General features: G+C 35.0%; 1 protein-coding gene and 1 pseudogene across 1 annotated transcript in view; both read right to left on the bottom strand.

Moving 5' to 3' along the window:
- Naaladl2 (N-acetylated alpha-linked acidic dipeptidase like 2) overlaps positions 1-26,616 on the bottom strand; it is an 855,862-nt gene that overhangs the window by 648,684 nt on the left and 180,562 nt on the right. The window contains exon 2 of the mRNA XM_090342362.1: positions 5,476-5,977. Coding sequence (XP_090198488.1) covers positions 5,476-5,977 — 502 coding nt within the window. The remainder of the gene's footprint in view (positions 1-5,475; positions 5,978-26,616) is intronic.
- Positions 793-918, bottom strand: LOC150068939 (U2 spliceosomal RNA; annotated as a pseudogene).

Raw genomic sequence — 26,616 nt, 5'->3', positions numbered from 1 at the left:
TCCTGGAACAGATTAAATACTACTTCTGTAATGATAAGGCCTGATTAAATGGTATATCCCATAAATTAATAGGTATGTGAAGCCAGACTTCTGTTTTGATGCATATAATATGGCACTATGCAAATTTCACATTACCAAAAGAATGCTTTAAAAGCAGCTTTTATTGGCTTAGCCTTCTGCTGTGTTCGTTACCTCTCTAGTTCAACTCTCACCATTTACTGTCATGGACAGCAGATCCGATATCTGATATATATATATATATATATATATATATCAGATTTGCAACTACAAATACTGAGATCAGTTTCCTAATAGCAATTTAAGGAAGTGAAAATTGATTGACACACATGCATACACCACAAACTATACACAATACACACTCATTGCCACACATGCCACACACTAAAATGATCTTTATTCTTCTGATCTAATCAAATGTAACTAAACCTATGAATGATTTTTTATTATTTAGTCTACATAATTCCTAGTAGCTGGTTCTTATGAATCTATTACGTGGGTTTTATATTTTGGCAACTAGTTTCTTAATCTGGGAATATAATCAGTATGCCTTTAAATGATTCTCTGTATGAATCTACATATTATTCAAATTATGTTATCTTTGAAGATATTTCATCACATAACACATAACAACTATAATGAACAAACACAACTCAAATAATATAGACATAAAGTCCCCTTTTCTCTTCACTTCCCATTATTGATATTTCATAATGCTTTTTCCCCTCACCCACTCCTACCCAGCCTTCTCGATAAATTCTTTTTTTAAATTTATTTTATTCCAACTCCTAATTCCAAAAATCCATTTAATATATTGTCCTCAGATAGAGGATGTTTCAGATATTAAACTGATAAGAACAGATACTACACTTAATCTTAGCCAAAAGGCCGAGAAATTCTTAAGTTACTGTACAGGACTTCACCGAGTCAAGTGACTAAAAAGTAAAATGGCTATCTACCATTGGGAACTAAGGAGTTAAAATGGGAGAGTAGTATCTTTCTTCTCTGCTTTGTTATTGTGTATCTTCTCAGAGATCACCTGTGCCTCTGAGTGCTGAAATGATGAGAATATTTGAAAGGAAGAGCCAAAAGTTTCTTTGTATATGTGTATACTATATTTTGTTTATTTTTTTTTCATGTAGGAAAGGGATAGAGTCCAGAGTCTTCAAGCTCTAACCTCTGTCTGAGTCTCTGTTCTAATTTGACAAATACTCTCCTGAAAGTATGTGTTATCGGGTCCTAGAGTTCTCCAATGAATTCTTACCTACATTTAACCATCTCCAGCTTTGAATGGCTAGAATACTGTTGTTTTGTTTTTCTTTCTCTTCCTTTACATTTTTCTTTTCTTTTCTTTTCTCTTCTCCCTCTTCTCCTCCTACTCCTTCCACTCCCCTCCTCTTCTTCTTCGTTTTGTTTTCTTTTAATTTGTTTTGTTTTGGTGCTAGTCCTGGGGTTTGAACTTAGGGACTAGATGCTGTCCTTGAACTTCTTTAGCTAAAGGCTAGCATTCTACTATTTGAGCCATTTCCACTTCTTGCTTTTGTTTTATTTTATAAGTTTATCAGAGATAAGACGCTCATGAACATTCTTACCCAGGATGCCTTTGAATAATGATCCTCATATCTCATCCTCCTGAGTAGCTAGGATTACAGGCCTGATCCATCTCTGTCCATCTTCCTTTACATTATTAATAGCAATTAGATTGTCCATATCTCATCTTTTTTTGTCCTCAGGGAGGACGGAGACACTCACTACAAGGCAAATAACATGCTCTTTCAAGTCCTTATGTTAAACTATTTTTCACTGAATTTGAGAAAAAATTCAGAATGTACAGCGGCACATTTCTCTCTACCTTTCACTGTCCTATGTCTAGGATTCTCTACCATATTATAAGCTACAAAAGTGGGATCACCTATGGCTCTATGATGTCTTTGTTGTTCCCTAACCTCTAAAGACTGCTTTAAAAGTGCAGCATCAGTTTTCTTTATTCCTCACTAAAACTGAATTCTTTTTTTTTTCTTTTCGTCAGTTATGGGGCTTGAACTCTGGGATGTGTGCGGAGCTTTTCAGCTCAAAGCTAGTGCTCTACCATGTCGAGCAACAGTGCCACTTCCGTTTTCAGTTGGTTAATTGAAGAGTCTCACTGACTTTCCTGCTCAGGCTGGCTTTGAACCACGATCCTCAGATCAAAGCCTCCCGAGTTGCTATGATTACAGACATTAGCCACCGGCATCCAGCTGCAATTAAATTCTTTTTTTTTTTTTTTGCCAGTCCTGGGCTTGAGCTCAGGGCCTGAGCACTGTCCTTGGACTTTCTCAAGGCTAGAGCTCTACCACTTGAGCCTCAGCACCACTTCCGACTTTTTTCTATGTATGTGGTACCGAGGAATCGAACCCGGGTCTTCATGCATGCTAGGCAAGCACTTTAACCACTAGGCCAAACTCCCAGCCCCTGCAGTTAAATTCTTAATGAAATAAGCTCTCAAGTCTTGCATTGTGTTGAGTTGGTATAAGTACTAACTTATTCAGTATTAAAACATAGTATATAGTATATATTCTGGTCTTCTGGTGTAATATTGTGTAGTGATGGTACTGGTGGTGGTGGTGGTGGTGGTGGTGGTGGTGGTGTGTGTGTGTGTTTCAATACTGGAGCTCATTCTTGCATTGCTCTTTTGCTTAAGACTGGTAGTCTACCACCTGAACCACAAAACAGGCTTTTGTTTAAATAGAGATGGTTCTCCTACACTTCCTGCCCAGAGTAGCTTTAGTTCAAAATCCTCATATCTCAGCCACCTAAGTAGCTAAGATTACAGATGTGAATCAACATCAAGTAGCCCATATCATCTATTTCATTACATAAAACTATTTAAAATATTACAATGTAAATAATGGTTACATTATTAAATATTAAAATATTAATATTAAAATATTAAATGTTTAGATTTAAGATTTTTTTCTAAATGCATTATATACTGAACAAACACTGACCAATTATTAATTTATGCATTAATATCAATCCCTTTTCACATCATTGATGGACAAAAATGCTTGTTTCATTTCCCCATGGAATTTGCACTATGCTGGTTTTAATATTTCCGAATATTTAACAGACCTGCTATACTCTTAGAATATGGAGAAGGGATGGAGAAGCAAAAGGGAGAAGCTTTAATCTATCATAAAATGAGGAAAAAGAATAGAAAGAATATATAACATACAAAGTCATTGGGAAAATTATTTGGCAAACACAAGAACTCAGAAAAATTAATGTTTAATAAGATTATAAAGGCAAATATTGACTTTGAATAAAGATATGCTACTCAGAGGAAACTAATGCAAACATAATTGCACCAAAGTATTATTGAAGAACAAAGACTGCTACATCAATAAGGGAAAAAAGAATGACAAATTCCTGGAATATTATTGTGGAACTTTCTTTAACCATAGACAAAGTCTTTCTTGAGACTTTATGAATAATATTAAAGTATATCTTGTCTTTCTGATTTTTTTCTTTAATTTTGTTAGGACTTTCTCTTCTGAAAATTGTATTCCTAAGAAAAATAACAAATATTTTAATTTAATCATTTTTTGAAAGTTAAATGCATATTGGCCATATAGAATGAGGTTAAGTGAAATGAACTCCAGGATATGGAAATAAGAGGTTTATCTTTGTAATTGTGTTCTTAACTTACTATGTGAAGTTATTTTTCTCTCTCTCTTTTTTTCTTTTCTTCTTATGGTTTATCACATGTGGTTACTGTATCTGATTTTGGTACCTGGTATATTGTATATATGTTTATTTTTTAATGTACCCATTATGACTAATATGACTATAACCCTGTATACATCACCATGACAATAAAATACAATTATTTTTTAAAGTTAAAAAGCTATTCCCTGTATGCAAAAAGGTAACAAGTGACTGTTTATAATAGCTACATTGCTGAAACAAATAAGTACAAGAAAATGTTTACCTTCAGGAGCGGGTGGGTGGGACCAAGGGAAGAGGAATAGAGAATGAAGAATTAAGGTAAATAAGGGAAGGGATGGGTTGGGAGAGGTGGGTGAGAATGTTGGAAGGGTGCACTGCATTCAAAAACTGTTTTGGTGAATGGCAAGTCTTTAGATTACATAAAGAGAATAGAAATAATTAAAAAACCCAGATGAAATTACAACATTGATCTGTACATAGAATTGCTTATTTAAGAAGTCATGTTCCAACTATTTGACAAATGTAACTGTAACCCTGACAATAAAATACAATAAATAAGGAGAGCTTATATATGAGAGTATAATTTGCCACATGAAATCTCACTACAAATGTGCATGTTATATTATCCACAATTATCAGAGTTGTGCATATCTAGAAAAGTGAGTTAGAAATAATGATTAAGTAGTACTCAGAATCTCAAGTGTAGCAAACACAGATAATGAAAAACATTCATAGATATTCAAGGAAGAGTGACTAGCAGTCAGGTATAATCTTCTGGAAGTGTGTTGTGTTGGAGCTCATCAACCTCAGCACCACTGTCACTTCACTCCCTGGGTTAAGTATGAGTTCCCACTGGACAAATTCCCAAGAGAAGTTAACTAGAAATTCACAACAAAACCCCAAATGAATATCCAGATTAAGTAGTACCACTCTATCAATCTACAAGTAGTACAGACGACTAACCCGCAATGTTCTTTAACAGTAAATATGGAGAAGGTATATCAACAATGAAAACAAGTTTTTTCCTTCTAGCTTCTTGATTTACAAAATATGGGAAGCAGCAAACTCTACAAATCAAATTGTATTACATTGTTTTCTACAATTCAACTTTTGTTTATAAAACTTTCCCCAAGAACTCAGACTTAAGGCTTGAGTAAGAAGTTTCTTCTAATTTCACTATAAACCCAACAATTTCTGGCTTAAACCATCTGCTATCAAGAGTTAAGCTTTGGAAATCTGACTTATGCAACCCAGTATGACCAAATAGGAAACACTTAATAGAAGATCAGGAAAGTGGGAGTTCAAACATTACCAATCATATTATAATGATGGCAATTACTTCAGCCAATAAAGTAGGTTTGTTGTATTCTGATGGTGTTAAAGATTTTAATCATATGGCTTATGTCCTAGTTTTCATTGCACATACCTCTGACAAATTTTCATCGTTAAGTTAGTATATGTGGGCTTCTCAAAGGGAATAAAATGTGTTGTATTTTTATCTTCATACGAGTTATGATTCATATTATCCACTCATAAAGCAGCATCGTAAGTTTGAATTACAGTACCATAAATTTTAAAATATGGACCTTGTCCATATTTTTTTTGATTCTTAGTGTGAGGGTAAGTTATATCTCTCAGTTGGGGAAAAACTTAATTATACTATGATAAAATCACCAATTCACTATCTTCTGATGATATCTTCCCAGGAAGATGTCATATCCCACCAACAACCATTTCTGCCACACATACCTGAAAGACTTCTTAATATCTTCGGCTTGGATTGTTTTGAGAATCTCTTGGTGTAACTGAGGATCATTGGTTGCTGAAGATATGGCATCTGAAGGGCAATGTGCACGTGTATAATAACCTATCAAAATTCCAAAAATAAATAAAATGGTAGCTATGGAAAGCAATTTTAAGAAGTGGCAAAAGTTGCCATGGCTGCTCTTTGGTGAAGATCTTGTATAGTGGCTAATATAGTCAGACTCTTCTTGAAGTCGCTGGAACCTTCCTTTTGGTGAAGTTGCTGGTTGAATAGAATCAAGGTTGAGATCTGAAGTCTCTGAGTGTCCCAGATTCTGACTCTCAGCATTATCTATTTGGAACTGGTCAAAACCAGGCTCCTCTAGCTCCTTCTCCATATCCCACTCTAAGTCAAGGGCAGTGGTTTGAAGGTCATCACTGTCTAAGTACTGTGAGTGGCCAGAAGTTCTTTGACCCGCATGGACCTTCTGATAAGCCATCTTTTTACCTATGTAAAAGAGAAAAAAATATTGTCTTTAAGTAAACATTTTTAAAAATCACAAGGTTAAAAAGAAACAAAAGAATAAGCTTTCCTGATATGCAAGAAATCTTAGTGATTGTAATTGTTCACATCTAAGAGAATAATTAATCATATGAGAGAAAATAGTTTTTATAAGAAACAATAATTGCATCATATTCTGTTGTAGATGTAACTATAAGCAAGAAAGGTTACAAAAGTTAAATATTTTTGTTAGAAAGATTAGGAGAAAATATTTTTTAAATTCACATAGACACATACACAGTTAACTGTTGATTCAGGAGAATAACAAAGTTATAATATACAACTACAGTGGAATATCATGTAAAGCAAGGAAGGCAAAATTAAATTCCATATTACAAAAGTGCTTTTTACAATTTAAGGGCAAATACAAAAAATTTTTGATAAGAACAAAAGTAGAATAAAAAATTAGAAATAAATGTATTTACCAGAGTAAGTTCTAAAAACACAGATGTAAGACAATAATAGGCAAAACAGCTAATCATCAACATTCCAGAACTCCATGAGGTAAAACGGGATATATCTACATAGTCATAGATTATCAGAAAAGGGGAGATGTTTGAAAGCCATTAAAGTTCCAAAAAATTGTGCCACCAACTGATCTGTCTCAGTGAACTTTAACTAAAAATCTGGAATGGCATGAATCCAAAAATGGAAGCCATTTGCCAGCCTAAGAGCATTTAGTTTCATAACCTTAATACAGGAGTGGCAGATGGAGGTTTTTCTCCCCTCCTCAGTTTTGGATGACAGGTTGCTGTATCCTGCAGAGTGGTATTAGGATAACTGGGCTAATTAACTGCAAGTGGTCTTACGCCTCTCTTCAATAACCCACTGGAGCATTATGGTGGCAGATTAAGAGTATTTACACTTAAATTTTCTGTGTATTAGATTTGTCACCCCAGCTGGATGCTAAGGTTCCTCCCTAAGTTTTATGGGTTTTCTGTGCTTCCTACTGGGATGGATAAATAAGAAAGCTCAGCTGATAACTGATTAGCTAATTGCCTTTGGGCCAATGATTGGCAAATGAAAAAGATGAAAAAACTTTGAAAACGGAAATGGAATTATGCACCAAGTTATGGTCATTCATAATAAGCAGAGGCCTACTTAATTAACATGTTCAGAATTTCTAAGAAATTATGAATATGATTAATTATTAAAGTTTATAATGCAAAAACCGTATTTTTGACTGGAACTTTTATAAGCAAACCTACAATATATGGCTCATTTTCATCTAGAGTTGACCTAATAAGGGTTAGTATCGCATTCTTATCAGGCATCAGAGATGTAATAATGATAAATTAAACAGGCTTAGTAAAACACACCTTTAATCCCAGCATTCAAAGATTCAAGTTTGAGATCATACTGGGATCCATGTGTATTACAACACACACACACACACACACACACACACACACACACACACACACACACAGCACCCTCCACAAAGATAAGTGGGTTCTTATTCCAAAATAGGCAACAATCCAATCAAAGAAAGATACCAAATAAAATACGCAAAGCTGAAGGGTAACAACAAAAGTTTGATTCAGGTGGAACATGTAAGAACTTTTTTTTTTTTTTGCCAGGCCTGGGGCTTGAACTCAGGTCCTGGGTACTGTTCTTGTACTTTCTCAAGGCTAACGCTCTACTACTTGAGCAACAAGTGCCACTTCAGCTTTTTCTGTGTATGTAAAACCCAGGAATCGAACCCAAGTTTTCATACATGTTAGGCAAGCACTCCACCACTAGGCAACACTCCCAGCCCAAGAAGAAATTCTTTAATGACCTCTCAGTTACCTTTCATTGGCAAGGAAAAATGCAAGGGGGATGAAATTTAGCAAATTATCAGAAGGCATATGAAAAAGCTACACAACAAGCCTTACTGGAGGATGATCACAGGACTAGAAATGCTAGGAAAAACCCATATTGGACAAAGGGCCAAGACTTTTCTGTGTGGGAAATGAGCATGAGAATATTCTGCATACACTTGCCATGGTGTCATCAACCTTAGTTGCAAGTGGGAAACTCAAGCATCTATAATGTAATGATAACATGAGTAAGAAGCAAGTCAGCAGATCTTTGAGGGGACAAAATTATCAAGGATTGTTGGAAACAATAAAATGTATTAAATAAGGCTAAAGAAAACACACAATCTTGTAAGTTGTTACAGAGAAAATGACAAAGTATTCCATACGCATAATGCAGTTCAGTTTGTTCCAGCTTCTTAGTTTGCATTTAATCTGTGGATAGAAACTAAAACACACTGCTCTGCTATGACATAAACACTATTTGATAGGTTCTGGAAGCCCATTGGGAATTGATTCGCATGCTTTTTCTTTCCTGAGTCCTGATCCACTTCCTAATGGTGTTGTTCCACAAATAATATGGTATAGTATTTTAATTCTGAACTTAATGATAATTATTCAAACAGTTTAAATGGTAACTGATAGCCTAACAGGAAGAAACCAGGTATGGCTTAAAGAAAATGTTAACATGAAACACTAGAGGGTAGGCATAATTTGAAGTTAATAGAATAAAAGCCTTCTAAAATCTGTGATTATAACTGTCTTGTTACTGAAAAGGAAATCTAAGAAACCTACCAGAATTGAAGTATTTACCTTCTATAGGATCTTGTGCTTTCATAAAAATATAATTAAAAGTTTAAAGGAAAACTAATGTTATACATATTACAAATGAATTTATTTTACTTTAAATTTTGCTGGTCCTAAGGCATGAACTCAGGGCCTGGGAGTTAGCCCTGAGGTATTTTGTGCAAAGCTAGCACTCCACCACTTGAGCCACAGCTAACCTGTGGCTTCTGAGTGATTAATTGGACATAAAAGTCTCATGAACTTTCTGGACTAAGATGGCCTTGAACCATCAGCCTCACAATGCAGCTTCCTAAGAAGCTGGAATTACAGACATGAGTCACCAGCCCACCTTTTATTTGATTGCTTCTCGCTTGAACCCAAGGCTTCATGCTTACTCAGTTTGATTTCTTCCAGCTGGCACTCTCCAATTTAAGAACATAAGCCAACCTGCAACCCTGTCCTTTTACTGGTTAGTTGGAGATGGAGCATCCCCTAATATGTGTGTGCGTGCGTGCATGTGTGTGTGTGTGTGTGTGTGTGTGTGTGTGTATGTGTTTGTGTGTGAGAGTCTGTGTTTGTGCATAATAGGGCTTGAACTCAGAACCTGAGGGCTGTTAACTCTTTCATTCAAGGTTGGAATTCTACCACTTAAGTCATACTTCTAGTTCCTGCTCTATGAACTTTCTTGCCCAAGCTGGCTTTGAACCTGGATTCTCAGATCTCAGCCTCCTAAATTACTAGTATTTCAGACGTGAGTCATTACACTAGTGCCTGACTATAAATCAATTCATTTTAATACATATTATAAAGTACAGTATCTCTAGTAAGCATTGCTTTCTTCTTTGACTAAAGGATCAGTAAATTGCTAAGTTTTGACATATGTTGTTTCTTTAAATTGTCAATTTAGGCATTATGAATTAATATACTCATATCCTCTCAATGCCGTAGTATTTTTCTCCCATTGTGTTTTTTTTCCAGTCCTGGGACTTGAATTCAGGGCCTGGGACTGTCTTTGGGCGGTCTCAAGGCTAGCGCTCTGCCACTTGTGCAGCAGCACCACTCCCAGCATTTTTGTGTATGTGGTACCAAGGAATTGAACCCAGGTATGCTAGACAAGCACTCTATCACTAGGCTAAACTCCTGGCCCTTTTCTTCCATTTTAAAGAAGCAGAATCCCTTTTTCTCTTTTTGTCTAAAGATTCATAAAATAGTGAAATTGTAGAACATAGTTTATGCTTAGGGAAGACTTGTCATAAAAAAGATACTTCAGAAATGTGCGATTCATGTTCTGACCTCTATTCCAAACATTCAAAGTCATTTCTGTACAAATCATTTAAAAATTAACTATAATGGGGCAGAGTTTTCATCTCTAGTTGACAATAGGCATTCCATCAAATGTACATCAGCAATTTAATGCTTTTCAAACATGTGACAGAGCCATCAATTAGAATGTAAGGCAGATACAGATATTAACTTCTCACCATGATAGATAAAGGTTTGACAGGCTTCTCATCACTTTCAGAATTATCACACATTAAAAAGTTTCCAGTATGCTCTATTTTCTAGGAGAACATGATCCAGTCAAGGTAGATGTAACCACTTGCTATAAAAGAAATCAATGGGAAGTAGGTACTTGAAAGGGATATGTTGCGGTTAAAGGGAGAAGGATAATTGGAAAAAGAGAAAGAAAAGGAGATAATAGAGTCAGAAATTCAATGTATGCAGAACAAAATTAAGAAGAGTGAAAGAAAAGGTGAGTTGGGAAGTATGATATTGAAAGGGGTGGCACAGATCAAGATGCCTTGCATTCATAAACTGCCTAGTAAAATGGAAACTCCTTTCTACAACTAAAGATAATAAAAAACAGAATAAATACAGACAAGTTCCACAAAGAAAGAAAAAGAATCAAAGAAATGAGCAAACAATAATAAAAATTGGTCTATCTATCTAATGAAAAATTTTTGTCACCTAATTGGAAAAGCCTATCAAATAGAGTATAGATAATAAATAAGTGTGCATATAAGGCATAAAAAGTTGTATACATACACATTGATATATGAATATATCCTATATATTCTATTACATATTAAAGGATGTGACTGCTACAGATCTAGTTTAATACTATAGATCTAGTTTAATAGCTGGCAAATATTTTAGATTATATACTATTCATTATATATATTCATAATGATTATTTGTTCTATTATTATGTATATTGTATATTAAAGGAAGTGGCTGCTGCAAATCTAGTCTAACACAGTATCTGGAAAATATTTTTATAATATTAACCAGGGCCTGGTTAATGAAATTTGACAGAAATCCCATGGTTCTCACAATGCCTCTATCTGTAAAATGTCTAAGCTTGTGACACAAGTGAAGAAGATAACTTTCTATTCACTAGAGTTTCCAAATTGCCTATTAAAAAGAAAATGTTATGTTACAAAAAGAAATCATAGGCATTTCTTAGACATGATCATATGTTATTAGACCATTATATTTTTCTACTACTAATGCCCATTATTCACTAACATAAGATTTCATATTTCTTTAAAAGTATCTTATGTGAATGACTTTTAAAATGCACATAACAGATCTTAGAATGTACCACATAGACTTTGTTTATAATAGACTGAAGTGGATACACATAAGGTCATAGAAACTTTTGACATTCCTTCTAAAAGAAATAAATTCTATTATATATATATGTGATAATATTCTTATTATCACATTAGGTCTTTTTATAACCCAATTTGTTATGGAAAATATATTTGTATATTATCAACAGATCTTAGTCCCTTAGATACAACTTCTTCCTATACCTTCCTACTATGGTTTTAAAATTCAGTATAAAAACTCATTTCTTTTTTGGACAGTCTTATATCTCTATAAAGGAAAGCAAAGAAGATATAAGTGAATTAAAAGGACTTTTTCTAAACTATGAAAGGTTTTGATCAATAAAAAAGAATTTGTAACCATATAGAACATATTGTTACTTTAAAAAATAAATTGATGCTTCTGAATGCTATTTCTCTCATACATTGTATGAGTAAATTATATTAGAAACAAACACAAAAAACATTCAGAAAGTTTAATATATAAACTACAATCTGACCATCACCAATTTAGTTAAACCCTACATTTGTGGCAGCTGGCAAATATTTTAAATACCAAGTACTATTAAGGAAAATTTTTGCTTAATGAGTTATGTATTACTAAACCACTGAGAAATGCAATGTCACCACACTACTATTCCTTTCTTTTAGAGAAATCTTAAAGAATTCATTATAGTAATGGTTTGATTTTAAATTAGGTATGTATGAAACTACCTACTTCAAATTCTAGCTGTGCTTTGTGATTCAGATCAGCAACTAAATATCTTTACATTACAATTCCATACTTTCAAAATACAAAAATAGAACTAGTTTGCACAGATATTATAAATAGTAATGAAGATTAATTTTATTTCAAGTGTCAGAGTCTAATGTATTGTAAATGAAAGGATCATTTCAGAAATTACAAAGAGCTAAAGATAATGGAAGTATCAGAAGAATACAAGTTTAAAATATAATTAAATTCAAAGATGACCAGAGACCTAGAAATTTTAATAACAAGACCTGGAGTTAATGAGAAATGGAATTGAGTGCTCAAATGCTTTTGAGCATGACAAACAACTTGTTAACTACAGTCCTGCCCCAGAATGACAGATGTTTGGTTAATGTGGATATAAAAGTCATTATTTTTGGCTTACATGCTCCAATTCTACACCATATCATGACAGCCCTAATTTCCATTTAATCTCTATACAAAAAGAGAGTTTTTTTTCTGTAACACTAAAAGTTTTTTTCATATATTTTTATTGTAATTAATAGAAGGATTACATTATATTCACCAGATAGAGGGTGCATTGCTTCACAAACATTGGTACCCTTTCTCATGTCTTGGTCCCCATTTCCCTCCCCCAACCCCTCCCCTCATCTTGTTTTCCCCCTTCCACATCCTATTTCAAATAGCCAAATAAGCATATATACAATATATCAGATAACAAGGTAAAATACTGTAACATCATGAGATAAGCAGAGGACAGCAACAGAGATGAGATAACACAGTACAATAAGAACAACAATCACTCATTATATGGCTTTTGTTTCTATATCCTGGAGGTCCTTTCATTTAGCATCATACTATATGGCCTTATGTATTTAGGTTTTGCTCTACTGTAAAACTCTGCTAGGAGAGACCAAGGTTTCTACTGATTATGACAAATGAGGGAAACTATTGAGCCTATGTTCCTTTGAGTCTGGCTTACTTCACTTAATATAATTTTTTCTAAGTCTTTCCATTTCTTTAAAAATGGGGTGATGTTGTTCTTTCTGACATCAGCATAAAATTCCATTGTGTATAAATACTAAATCTTGATGATCCACTCATCAACTGAGGGGCATCTGGGTTGGTTCCATATCTTTGCTATGTTAAATAGTGCTGCAATGAACATCATTGTGCTAGTGGATTTAGTATGTCCCTGTTTCTGGACAGTTGGGTAAATGCCAAGTAGTGGAATTGCTGGGTCATAGGGGAGCTCTATGTTTAGTCTTTTGAGGAACTGCCATACTGCATTCCATAGTGGTTGAATGAGTTTGCACTCCGAACAACATTGTAGTAGAAATCCCTCTTGGCCACATCCCCGCCAGCATCTGTTGTTATTGGATTTATGAATCATGGCCATTCTAACTGGAGTGAGGTGAAATCTTAGAGTTGTTTGGATTTGCATTTCTTTTATGGCCAGAGGTGTCAAACATTTCTTCATGTGTCTATAGGCCATTTTTATTTCTTCTTCAGAGAAGACTCTTTAAATCTTTATTTCCATATATTTTTATTGTAAGTAATAGAAGGGTTACATTACATTCACCAGATGGAAGGTGCATTACTTCACATACATTGATACCCTTTCTCATGTCTTGGTCCCCATTTTTAATGGGATGGTTGAGCCAGTACCAAGCTGTTTTGGTCACTATAGCTCTGTAATGGAGTCTAAAATTTGGTATTGAAATTCCTCCTGTGCTGTTTTTTTCTGCTAAGGATTGTTTTTGCTAAACAGAGTCTTTTATTATTGCATGTGAAATTTTGGATTCCCTTTCCTATTTCTTTAAAGAATGACATTGGGAAATTAATGGGTATTGCATCGAATTTGTAGATAGCATTTGGCAAGATTGCCATTTTCACGATGTTAATTCTTCCAATCTAGGAGCCTGGGAGGTTTTTCCATTTCCTCAGTTCTGCTTTAATTACCTTTTTCAGGGTTTAAAGTTTTCATCAAAAAGGTCCTTTACATTCTTAGTTAAGTCAATTCCTACGTAAATAAAAGATTTTTTAATAGAACTTACCACTATGTAATAACTTAAGATATTTGTGTATTGTAGAATGCCATCTTGTTATCAACAGTTGACTTGAGCTACTATGATTTTATTGATAGTATTGTGACTCAAACAATAGAAAACACTGTGTAAATCTTATTAGAACTGGGAAGATATCTGATGGTTTTTTGCCTACAGAAGTTCTTTTACAAGTAGAAGAAATAAATGACTTCAGCGGATTAACTTTAATACAAAAAGACTCTCTTATGATGAATCATTCTGTAAAATGAGAAACATATTATGTAGTGTTTTCTGAAGCTTAGAATGTCAAGCTATTTGCTGGTTTGTATGGACTGACTTAAAGAAAATAAATTTCTTAGAAATGTCATTGCATTATATAAAGGCATTTATTATGTATTCTTGATGTAGTGTTACATTATTACTGTAGCAGTAAGCTTCATTTGTACTACCCAGAATTTTAAAACCTAACTTTAAAATAGTTTTAAGTTGAAAAAATTGGTATAATTTTTCAGTATGAATCTAGTTAATTGAAATAAATCCATGTTTATGACATTTATACATGTATGCACACATACTTACATGTACACACATATGTACACATGTGTGTATTAACACACATGTTTGATGATCCTGGCACTTGAATTCAGATCCTAGGCATTGCTTTTGTTGCATAAGGATAGTGAGCCACAGTCCTACTTCTAGCTTTTTTTCTTGTTGACTCAAGATAAGAGTCTCATGGACTTTCCTGTCAGGGCTAGATTTAAACATCCATCCTCATATCCCAACCTCTTGAGTAGCTAGAATTACAGATATCAGCCACCAATGCCAGATTGTTCTGATATAATATTTTTGTTGTTGAACGTTTAATAATCTGGATTTGAAGACAGGACAAAAATAAGCCGGACAAAATCAGTCATTCAGAAGACAGTTTCCAGGCTTCATTTATCAGTATAATTTTTTTGCATCTGTTGTTTTGTCAAACAGCTTTGGCAATTGCTATCATGTCTATAAATGCATTACAAATTCCTTATTTAGTTGCAATTTTATATGTCAGTATCACAGAAGAAATTACAATTAGTTGTTTTTCATGCTTCACTAATTGAATAAATAGTATGTGAAGTGAGTGTAAAGAAAAATTACCATTTGTATTTTAGTTTTAGAAAAAGGAATTCAGTGAAAGCCATTTTTTGTTGGTCTTGGGACTTGAACTCTGAGCCTGGACACTGTCCCTGAGCTCTTCAGTTCAAGGTTACTGCCCTACCCCTCGAACCACAGCCCCACTTCCTATTTTCTAGTGATTAATTGAAGATGAGTCTCTTGAACTTTAGTACCAGGGTTAGCTTTGAAGCTTGATCCTCAGATCTCAGCCTCCTGAGTAGCTGTGATTACAGGCGTGAGCCACCTTGCCCAGCTGAGTGAAAGCCATTCTAAAATGGGCAATAACCTGCAGAACGTTAAGAGAGCAAAGACTCAAGTCATAAAGGGTTTACTACAACTTCACCCTAAGCAAAAGACATGGTAAATGGTAGAATACTGGAGCATTCCACACTAATCAGCTATAAATTGCAAAATCAACTCACAACCATTTGAAAAAATAATATTTAATGTGATACAAATTTGTTGTAGGCAGTTAGGCCATTTGCATATGCATGACCACCTGCCAGTACCAGAATAATCCTAGCCTTGCTTTGGGGACCTGAACGCTCTACTTTGTGTAACACACCCAACTAGATGGTCTGTTGGGCCTACTAACCTCAATTTATGATAAGGCTTTTAAATATCATAATGATATAATGATTTTATGAAGAATTAATTTAAATGAACTGAAATAAGACAAAGTATGCCCTGTGGGTGGCTTGATAATTTAATGCCATTCAGCACATCTGTCCTCTGAGTTCAGCTTACTAGTACTACAAAATTCTCTTGATTCAGAGATATCAGCTTAGCTTTATTCCTGCCATAGATCCTTTTCCTGGTACCTGTTGGTATCATTCCACCATGCCACAGTGCCACTTCCGGCTTTTTCTGTTTGTGTGGTACTGAAGAATTGAACCTAGGACTTCATGCATGCCATGGAAGCACTCTACCACTAAGCTGCACCTCCAGACCCATAGCTCTTTTTTTTTTACCCCCTTAATGCTGGTACTCCACCATTAAGTCACATCTCCACTACCATTTTGGGTGATTCACTGGACTTCCTGCAACAGCTGACATATAGCCTCAGTCCTCAAATCTCAGCCTCCTTTGTAGCTAGGCTTACAAGTCTGAACCACCCAGACCGTGGCAAGACTGTCTTCAGGTTTCTTTTACTTTTGCCTAAACATTATTTCCATTTATAGTCTGAATCTCTAGAAGTATTTACATCTATGGGGTTTATTTCTTTTATATCTTCAGAGTATTTGAAATGGCTTACAGGTGAAATATACATGTATCGGGTAAGTAGAAGTGAAACTGGAGTTTTAGACCCCAAACTCCTGGGATTGCACATGTCAGATCTAGCCACTTGCCCATGAATTTCACATAAAGTGGCATGATGAAGGGCAGGAAAGCAGATAAGGAAATTTAGTATGTGGAAGCCAGGAGCAAACAGCTTTTTAATATATCTTCAACAAACTTTGGATTACAAACATTAGCTCTAGATTGTATGAAGAAAGAATGGGCTGGGGGGTAGGAGAGAAACATACATGATGATTAAATAGTCCAGTTAGAGTTTTGGCCTGGTTGACTATTGCCTATATCAATGTTCATTTCAAAAGAGAATCCAAAGGGTTTCTGTTAGCTGGTCTGTTTTGTCCTGAGTTTTTAGCAGTTATACTTTGGGGAAGTTACACTTTTTGTCACAAGAAGATAGGAAGAAAGCATTGCCTGTCTGAGGGAAGTTTGCTTTCTGTCGTATTTATTAATAAACCCTGTTCCTTCTGGAATCTGAGGTAACTTTAAAGTGGCTGCAGGAGAGCATGGCTCAGATAAAAAGACACCGATGCAGAGGGGGCTAGTGTGCAGGTTTATCCTGCTTTTAATACATCCTGGGTGCAAGAGTCTGTGTTTCTGAGGTAAAAAGTCATTTAAGTTGCAGATCACTGTGTTAGGGCAAAACACATCAATCTCTTTTATCTTTTACATTTGGATTTTCATACCCAGAAGTAGAAATATCCCCATACTATATTCAAAACAATTTGCTAACTGATTAGCTAATGAACACTTAAAATAAGTCAGAGCTTACTAGAAGGTCAAAGTTGTTTTGCCAGATTTATTTACTTTAACCAATCCTGAATGTGAGGTCCTATCCCTTTCCCATTTACAAATAAAGTTAGCTGAGGTTTAGTAGTTAAGTCTTATTTTTCTAAGTTCCTACAACTAGCAAATGGAAGATAAACCTAGACTGTTAAAATTCTAAAACCCAATCTTGGAAGGATTACAATATTCATGTCTCTAAGTGTTTTTATGAAAATAAGAGTATTTTTTAAAATGTTCTATGTGAAGTTGCTTTTTTTTCATTTCTCCTCCTCTATGGTTTATTCCCTGTTGTCACCATCTTTTTTGATGTGCGTTGGACACGTGTTTATCTTATTTGGTGAAGGGAAGGGGAATAAGAAAATGGTGAAAAAAAGAAATGTATTCATTATACTCATTACCTGACTTATGCAACTGTACATAAGCCCCTTGTACTCACATTTACAATAAAAAAGTACAAAATAAAAATTAAAAAAAAAGAAAATGGTGAAACAAAGGATTAGAAGGAACTAAGTCCACAATGATACTCACAAGCCATTAGGTTGCAAATAAAGTTCATGACTTGGAGTGGTAAGGGAGTGGGTGGGGGGAGGGAAAGTAGGAAAAAACAAGGGAGGGGGTAACACTTTGACAAGAACAATTCATTACCTTACTTATATAACCATGACAGCAAGAGTTCCCAGAAGATAGCAGCACATTGTTAATGAATACAGAGTTCTTACAGGCTTATTTATCTCTGGGTCTATCATCAAATGTTATCTCACCCATAAGGAGCCTCTAAAGGTACTGCCTAAATCCTGAGACATCTGCTGGTGGCTTTCAATCCAGGCCCAAAAGAGCTCTGCCATTTGTTCTTCATGATACTGGAACAGGTATTTTTGTTTCCTCACGCTCTGTTCTTGAGTATGACACCACTATAAGGAAAAGACCACAACATTTGCTTCTTATGGTCTTTTTATACCAACACTTTTAAGACTTTTCTTCTGCTGCTGGTAGACGAAGAGCAAATCATTGCCACTAACAACTTGAAAGATACAGTTCATATTCAGCTGCTATTGACCTGTTTTGAGCCATTAAAACTCTTTTGTCCATCCTGCAGCCCTGCATACGCCATGTGACTTACACTGGTCTTGAGAGGGCTTTGAGGGTGTCAAGAGTTAATACATAACATGATCAACACTTGGCTCTAGGAGAGAGCTCTCTGCAGAAAGGAGCCTCTTACTTTGATAGATACACTGCAATTTTTCATCCCTTTACCTGGCAGGACTGATCATAAATTGTTGCTTTTTGACTGTTTTTTACATTTCCAGGAGCAGGTAGATGAAGCTTTTATCTACAGAAGGCAACTAAGTACTCTACTTTTCACATTTGCAAAAGTACTTTGATAGTTTACTTTATAAATATCTTTACTTTATGAAAAGGATCAACAGGTTTCTACAAACTAAAAGTGATTTATTCTAAAATAATAATAAAAAACGTGTTGCTATGTGTCCTAAAAATCATAAAACAGAAAATCTGCTCATGGCCCAGAGTAGGAAACTAATATACAAAGAACCTACATTTTTTTAACTTTTTAAATAAAATTAAAAGTCATCTCATTTCCAAAATTACTTTTTCATATTAGAAAAAGTACTAATATATTACTAGTATATGATTAATTGTTGGGAACAAGAGATAGATGCTTACATTCATTTAAAATTCAGTTACAGGGTCATGTAATATACATTATCTGAGCCTTCCAAAAACTTATATGGGAAAAATCTGAAAATATGTTATCTAGTGAAAGCTCCAAGAAGATCTAGTTTGCAGGTTCCACTCATAGAACAGGAACCAAAGGCAATAAAAATTAATGATTTAATTCAAAACACTACAGTGGCAGAAATTAGTTCAAGATTAATTGCATGGTAGGATTCTTGTAAGACTAAAAATTTTGTCTAAAAAATAATTTAACAGTATTTATACACAATGGAATTCTATACTGCCATCAGAAAGAATGACATCACCCCATTTGCAAGGAAATGGAAAGACAAAAAATCATATTAAGTAAGGTAAGCCAGACTCAAAGGAACATATGCTCAATAGTTTCCCTCATTTATCATAATCAGTAGAAACCTTGGGTTCTCCTAGAAGATGTTTACAATAAAGCAAAACCTAGATACATAAGGCCATATAGGATGAGGCTAAATGAAAGGATCTCCAGGATATTAAAACAAGAGCCATATAAGGTGTGATTGTTGTTCTTAATGTACTATGTTATTTCTCATCTCTTTCGTTATCCCTTGGTTATCTCATATTGTTACAGTATCTTACCTTGTTATCTGATATATTGTATATATATGTGTATTTGAAATAGGATAGGGAAGGAGGAAAACAGGATGAAGGGAGGGTGTGGGGAAGGGAAATGGGGAAAAAGCATAAGAAAGGGCATCAATGTTGGTGAAGTAATACACCTTCTATCTGGTGAATATATTGTAACCCTTCTTTTAATTACAATAAAATTTAAAAAAATAATTTAAGTAAGTCAGTGTGTATCTTTGGAAATATATTGGTGGTAAGAAAAGTGATGGTAGCTGGGCACAGTGGCTCACATCTGTAATCAGAGCTACTCAGGAGGCTAAGATCTGAGGCTCAAGTTTCAAAGCCAACACCTGACAAAAACGGACCTGAAACTCTTATCTCCAATTAACTTCTAGAAAATGGAAAGTGGGGCTTGGCTCAGGAGTAGGGTGGTAGCCTTGAGCTGAAGGGGATAGTGCCCAGGCCAAGTTCAAGCCAAGTTCAAGCCGAGAGAAAGAGAGAGAGAGAGAGAGAGAGAGAGAGAGGGAGGGAGGGAGGGAGGGAGGCAGGGAGGGAGGCAGGAGAGAGAGAGAGAGAGAGAGAGAGAGAGAGAGAGAGAGAGAGAGAGAGAGAGAGAGAGAGAGAGAGAGAGAGAGAGATTGTAATTCCAAGTCTCTACTAAAAATCAAATCAATTTCATTGACCACTCCTGACAGTATCAAAATTGTACTTCTTTCTAATAATTAGCCAGAAAATGCAGGGAAGGCAGAAGTTACCCAGGATTTTGCTAACTAACATTGTTTACTATGACCACCTTGGATATATATACATACATACCTAAATAAATTTTCACAATATTTCTCTTAGGCCTCCTATCCATATAAAAATGGAACTGCATCTGAGAAAAGGCTAGCCATTTTTTACTGGAAATTGTCTGAAATTCAAGTTCTATAAATAATTCTTTCAAGTATAAAATACTCATAATGCCTAATCTTTTCAGTTAGAAGTATTAAGAAAAAGCAAAATGAGAATATATTACAAATTCTGGCTAGTGTGACACTATTATTTTTTTTACTACAGATACATGCATGACAGTAGTTTGGAGCAAATCAATAGTTTACTAAAATGAGTCAAGCATTGCATATGTCATTCATATTTTATTTATGAACAGGAATATTATAAAAAATGGAAGACTTTCATGGAACATAAAAGTAATGCTGATATAAAATTAAATGTCAGCCAAAAGGCAGGAAAATTCAATATTCACAAAGACATTAAATGTAAAATATTTAACAGAATTTTTGTATAATTGACACCAGTCAAAGATGGCTTATAATAATAAGCCATGAATTATTATTAAATTCACTTAGCACTTCAATTCTAAAATGTCAAATATTACTATACCAACATGAATTTTAGCTTTTGTTTTTCATTTCTTTTCACTGTTCTCATAATAAAATCTCCTTTGCATGGTTAAGTTTTTTATATTCATTTTTTATTATTCTACTATTGATATGTCAAAAACCAATTTAAAATAATATAATAACTAGCTGTGCAAAGTTCATTCTTTTGCATATAATAAGGATTATATATTAGCAACAATAAAGTTCCAGCTCTTTAAAATAATGATTACCAGACCAAAGATTATATTTTCTTTATCATTTCCCATAGGCCAAATGCCAAGCCTTCATTAAAAAAAAAGAAGAAGAAGAAGAAGGAGTAAAATTTAACTCATCCTTAAGACACTACTTTGGAATTAAAGTCTCTGAAATTGTGTATAAAATAAAGACCTCTCTTTGTAACATTTCTGTAATTATCCTTCACAACTGTAATTATGTTATTTCCAAACAGAATACCTACATTTCAGCAATAATCTATGAGGAAGCTTTATGTCATTACCATCTTTCCAAAAATCTCTTCTCTTATAAAAGGCAAACTTTAAATACTAAGGACTTGAGCTGTCTTTGAGAGACCAGGAAGAAAGGCCCTCAGACACTGAGCTATGCTTTCAGCTGAGCTGTGTTGTTCGTATATGGCTGGCACTTTGTAAGCCACAGCTCCATTTATCAATTTTTGTTGCTTAACTTGAGATAAGAATCTCACACACTTTCTTCCTCAGGCTAGTTTCAAACTATGATCCACAGATCTCCGCCTCCAGAACATCTAGGGCTGCAAACATGAACTCTTCATGCCCAGCTAGTCTCTATACCTTTGAAAGTTGAGACCGGATTCCTGTGACTCATGCCTATTATCATAGCTACATTGAAAGCTAAGATTGGGAGGATGTTGAGCCTAGATCAACCTAGGCAAAAAGTAAAAACCCTTCCACATAAACAACCAGAGCAAAAAGGGCTGGCCCCAAGCTGTGGACTGCCTGCCTAGCAATCATGAAGCCCTGAGCCCAAATCCAAAATACATACAAAAGAGCAATAAAGTCAAATATTGTTATTGACACTTTATATAGCACTGCTTTAACATGATCAAATTATAAACAATTTTGGTACTCAATAAGGGCCAAGAAGCTTTTAATTTTGCATCTATAATTATGATCTTCAATTGAACAGAAAGTTATATTTGTTCATAGCAAAACAGATTTTCTTTCTCATCCAGGCATTGATGACTCATGCCTATTATCCTAGAGCCTTAGTAAATTGAAATCTGAAGATCAGGACTTGAAGCTAAACCAGGCAGACAAAATGCAAATTTATGAGACTCTTATCCCTAATTAGCCACTAAAAAGCCAGATATAGAGATGTGGATCATGTAATAAAGTGCCAGCCTTAAGTGAAAAATGCTGAATAAGTGGTAGAGGCCTCAGTAACAGCACATACACAAACACTGAAGGGATCTTACTTTGTTTAGGTTACAATAATCAAATAAAAAATTCATGAACATATGCTTTAAGTACTATTTATAATAATTGTTAATGATTTTCCATAAATGATTGACAAGCATTAGTCAGTACTAATGCAATGAATTTCTTTCTCATATAGATGCATAACCAGTCCCCTAAATTTCTAAAAACTATGTATGTAGGAAGAGAAAAATTACAAGTAAGTTTCATGAGTGTTCAAATTTCATAATTCACTAAACGCACATCAGCCTGCAATGAGGGGATGAGTCAGGTTTCTGGCTCTTTACAGAGCGGGAATATTCTTTGTAAGAGATAAGAACACAGAAGCAGAGGGAAGAAAGAAGCAGGATGTGGAGAGTTGGCTCCTTGAAAACCTACTCTAGACTTTATTAACTTTGTGTACCTTGGCTACATTATACGAGTATGCAGGAAATTTTCAGAACTAGCTTCTTTTGGGCAAGAGATTACCAAATTAAAAAATAGACAATAAATGTATATTTTTAAATAGACAAAAACGAGTTTATTTGAAAGTGAAAAAGAAGCTGGAGGTGCTCTAGGAGGAGAACAATAATATCATTTCAGAGTGCCATGGTTTAGTTAGGGCTCTCCTTATATCTCCTCCCCTGGACTTTGTCCTGATTGCTTGATGGCTTGTATATGTGCCATCCTAGCTCTTTTCACTGGTTGGGGTAACTCCTAGGGAATTATGGGAAGACAAAGTAGTTGAATGGAAACCTGAGGCATTATGGGAAGAAGAACCTCCATAATGTCCACGTTATTCATTGTGAGTTACGTTCACTGATAATCTCTCCTGTCTATATAACATATCTCCTTTCTTTGCTGCATTCCCTTTCTCACGTGGAAACCCTAACCTCCTTTAGGGACCAGGGGTACAGATCTATATCTTTAAGAGGAAAAGGTGAGAAAATTTGTGGAAAAAAATTCAACTCCCTTCCTGTGTATAATACATTTTTAAAGGAATCTATCCAGAAAAATCCATTAAGCTATGCCCAGAACAATCAAGACTGACTGAGTGGAGATTGAAGTGCCTGAGTCCATCTGCTGATAATATTTATTGCTTTTTGGCACCTTCTACATATTTACGAAGGCTATGTGAAAGAAAGCAATGCTTCTTATTTCTAGGGCAAAAACAGATGGTGCTCCAGCAGGTAGTAATTTAATTAAATGGTTCCCAAAGCTTGAACAAATTGCTCCAAAGAAAATAAAATACATTTTATTTATTCTTTAGAAGTAAGGAGGGGGAGGGAAAAAAACTAAATCAAGTTTGATTTGTATAAATGCAAGAAAATTAGGACTTACTAAATCTCCTGTTCCTGTGAAATTGCTTCTCCTTCTCTGCCTTCTTCGAAAAACAGGGTTAAATTTGTTATATGTAACATTGGCACTTGTCAGTTGCTTTTGTCTATCACCTCCATGATAAGACAAACATTTAAGATGGACAAAGCACCAAACAGATAAGTCCCATCACCATTTCCTTAAGGTTTCTTCCCAATAATATCTATAGTAGGAGCTATGAAAATACAAAACAAGTAATCTAAGAATAAGAGTTAGATCCAGTAATAATGCATATGCTAGGTCCAATCCCTTGAACTTAAAAATAAGTCATCTATTATTAATCACCTATTACCTAATATACACAGGTACGTTTGTACATATGCACACACATATACACCCATATACTCACTGTGTTTGTATGTGTTATGTGCAAAGCCTAATCAGGAATCAAATATGAGGTCTAAAATAAGAATTCAGGCAGTATTTACCCTGTTAATTCTACACACTTAGAAGTTGAAATTCAAGAGAATCCCAGTTTAAAAGGCCAGCTTGGGCCAAAGTTTCAACTATCAATTTTACTGGGGTAATCCATCTCAACTACATAGAAGAAATAGGAAGACTGAGATCTGAGGCTGGCCTTGTATTGAAAATACAAGACATCTGAAACTAAAGCAAGGACAGACAGACAGACAGACAGAAGGGTAGGGACCTTGTTCATGCAGGACCTTCAAAGTCTATGTCAAAGAAGAAGAGGGAGAGGGGAGAAGGAGAAAAAGGAGGAGGAGGAGAATAGAGGAAGGAGGAGAGGAAGAAGTAGAAGGAGGAGAAGAAAAAAATTAATCATTCCATTAAAGAGAGCTTCAGTGGAGCCAAAAACTCCTACTTGAAATGCCTTCAACTTCAGACCAGGAGTCTGCAGAAAGTGAAGTTCGGGTGGTTTGGGGTAGGAGTGGTGGACCTTTGCAAAGAGGTACAATCATGGGTTTTTCTTGGGTAAGGACGCCTGGAGAGCTGGGCTTCACAAATGGTGATTGACCACTAGAAGCAGTGACATGTTGGACAGAATATGCAGGAGAGGGAAAGCACACAGTGGAAACTCCCACACAAGTGACTCTGACCATTTCCCACTACGCAGTTCTCCTTACAAGCTCAGCTACTTACTCAAGGTGTAGTTATACACCTGGCTTAAGGATTTCATAGCCATTGATTCTGTTATGTGCATACTTATTATATTTAACAATAGGTGTAATCTGTACCACATATCTTTAAATTATTATGATGTATTAATCATGTATTACTTAATTTTTAAAATTGCAGTCATATTTGTAATATGTATGCAGTTTGCCTCTCTATGCTAGAAGATATTGATGATTGCAAGACATTTTCAACACTCATAACCCTAACTATCCGTGTGCTCCCAAATTATCCACTGGCAATTTGTTTGGATAAATATGAGGCTAGCCAGTTTAGTTCTGTCTGCTCTGGAAACCACTGGTTGGTGGCTGAGATTCCATTTTAACTTACAGTAGTAAATTCTGCAAAAGGAGCTAAAAAGTATGAAACAGCCTCAAGGCCCTCCAATTCTTCTTATTGGTTGCCTTTTTCTTCCAGTACCAAGGCCTCAGGCTCTCACTTGTCTTTTTTCATCACAGCTGGTAATCTACCACTTGAGTCAGGCCTCCATTCCCACATTTTGCCATTTTATCAGACATGGAGTGTTTATCTGCCAGGGCTGGCTCTGAATTGTGATTCTCCAGATCTCAGCTTCTAGAGGAGTTAGGATTACAGGCCTGAGCCAGGAGCACTAGGCTCAAAGACTTTCCATTCATGTTCTGAAGGAGTTAGTAATATAGACATTAACTCCAAGAAAAGGTAGAATATTGTGTTATACTTTCTCTTGATTTCTTTCCTTTCTTTCTTTCTTTCTTAGTCTGTCTTTCTTTCTTAGTCTGTCTGTCTGTCTTTCTTTCTTTCTTTCTTTCTTTCTTTCTTTCTTTCTTTCTTTCTTTCTTTCTCAGCCCTGGAGCACTGGCTTTGGCCTTTCTCAAAGCTAGAGCTTGAGACACAGCACCATTTCTGGCTTTTTCGTGGTACTGAGGAATTGAACCTAGGTCTTTGTGCATGCTAGGCCAGCATTCTACCACTAGGCCAAATTCCTAGCCCCAATTTCTATTTTTTTTCTTTCTTTTTCTATGTTTTAATTGTTGGGCATGGGACTTTAACTCTAGGCCTGACTGCTCTCTCTAAGCTCTTCAGCTCAAGGCTAGTATTCTACCACTTTCAGCCACAGCACAAGTTACAGTTTTCTGGTGGTTAATTAGAGATAAGAGTATCACAGACTTTAGTGCCTAAGCTAGCTTTGAAGCACAATCCTCAGATCTAAACTAGAATTACAGGTGTGAACTGCCAGCACATAGCCCTGGTTTTTTTTTGTTTTGGTTTTTTTTGTTGTTGTTTTTTAAGATCTAAAGATTTATTAGAGCTGATATCTAATGAATGGGGGATTTATTTAGGATAGGGTAATTAAAACAGCCTAAATTTGATTTGATCATAGTAATAATTATACTCCAGTAGAATTCAATGGGAAGAAGAGATTTAGCTGACAGTAGTCCAAGTTTAGTCTTCATTAAAAATTACTATCAGAATCATCAAGTTATGGACTTTTGCTTTCCATCTCTAGAGGTAACAACTCAAATGTTTCAGTGCTTGTTATATTTTAGAAAATAAGCATGAAAATGAACACTCTCGTTTCCTATAATACATAATACCTTATACTGTTTTCCAAGTTTCATCTGCCAAAAACATTATACCAGATAACAATTGGATAAGCTTTTAATGAAAGCCAGTATTGCTAACTATGAAAAAGCATATACTTGAATTTGACATTTGCTTTAGTTAGGATAGAGGAAAACCTCACTAACTTGGAAAATTAGTTTTATAATTCAGGGAAATGAAAACCCTTAAAAA

The sequence above is a fragment of the Megascapheus bottae genome, chromosome 1 (assembly GCF_031878675.1).
Source record: "Megascapheus bottae isolate mThoBot1 chromosome 1, mThoBot2.hap1, whole genome shotgun sequence".
Lineage (NCBI taxonomy): Eukaryota > Metazoa > Chordata > Mammalia > Rodentia > Geomyidae > Megascapheus > Megascapheus bottae.
This window is presented reverse-complemented; position numbering and strand designations above follow the sequence as displayed.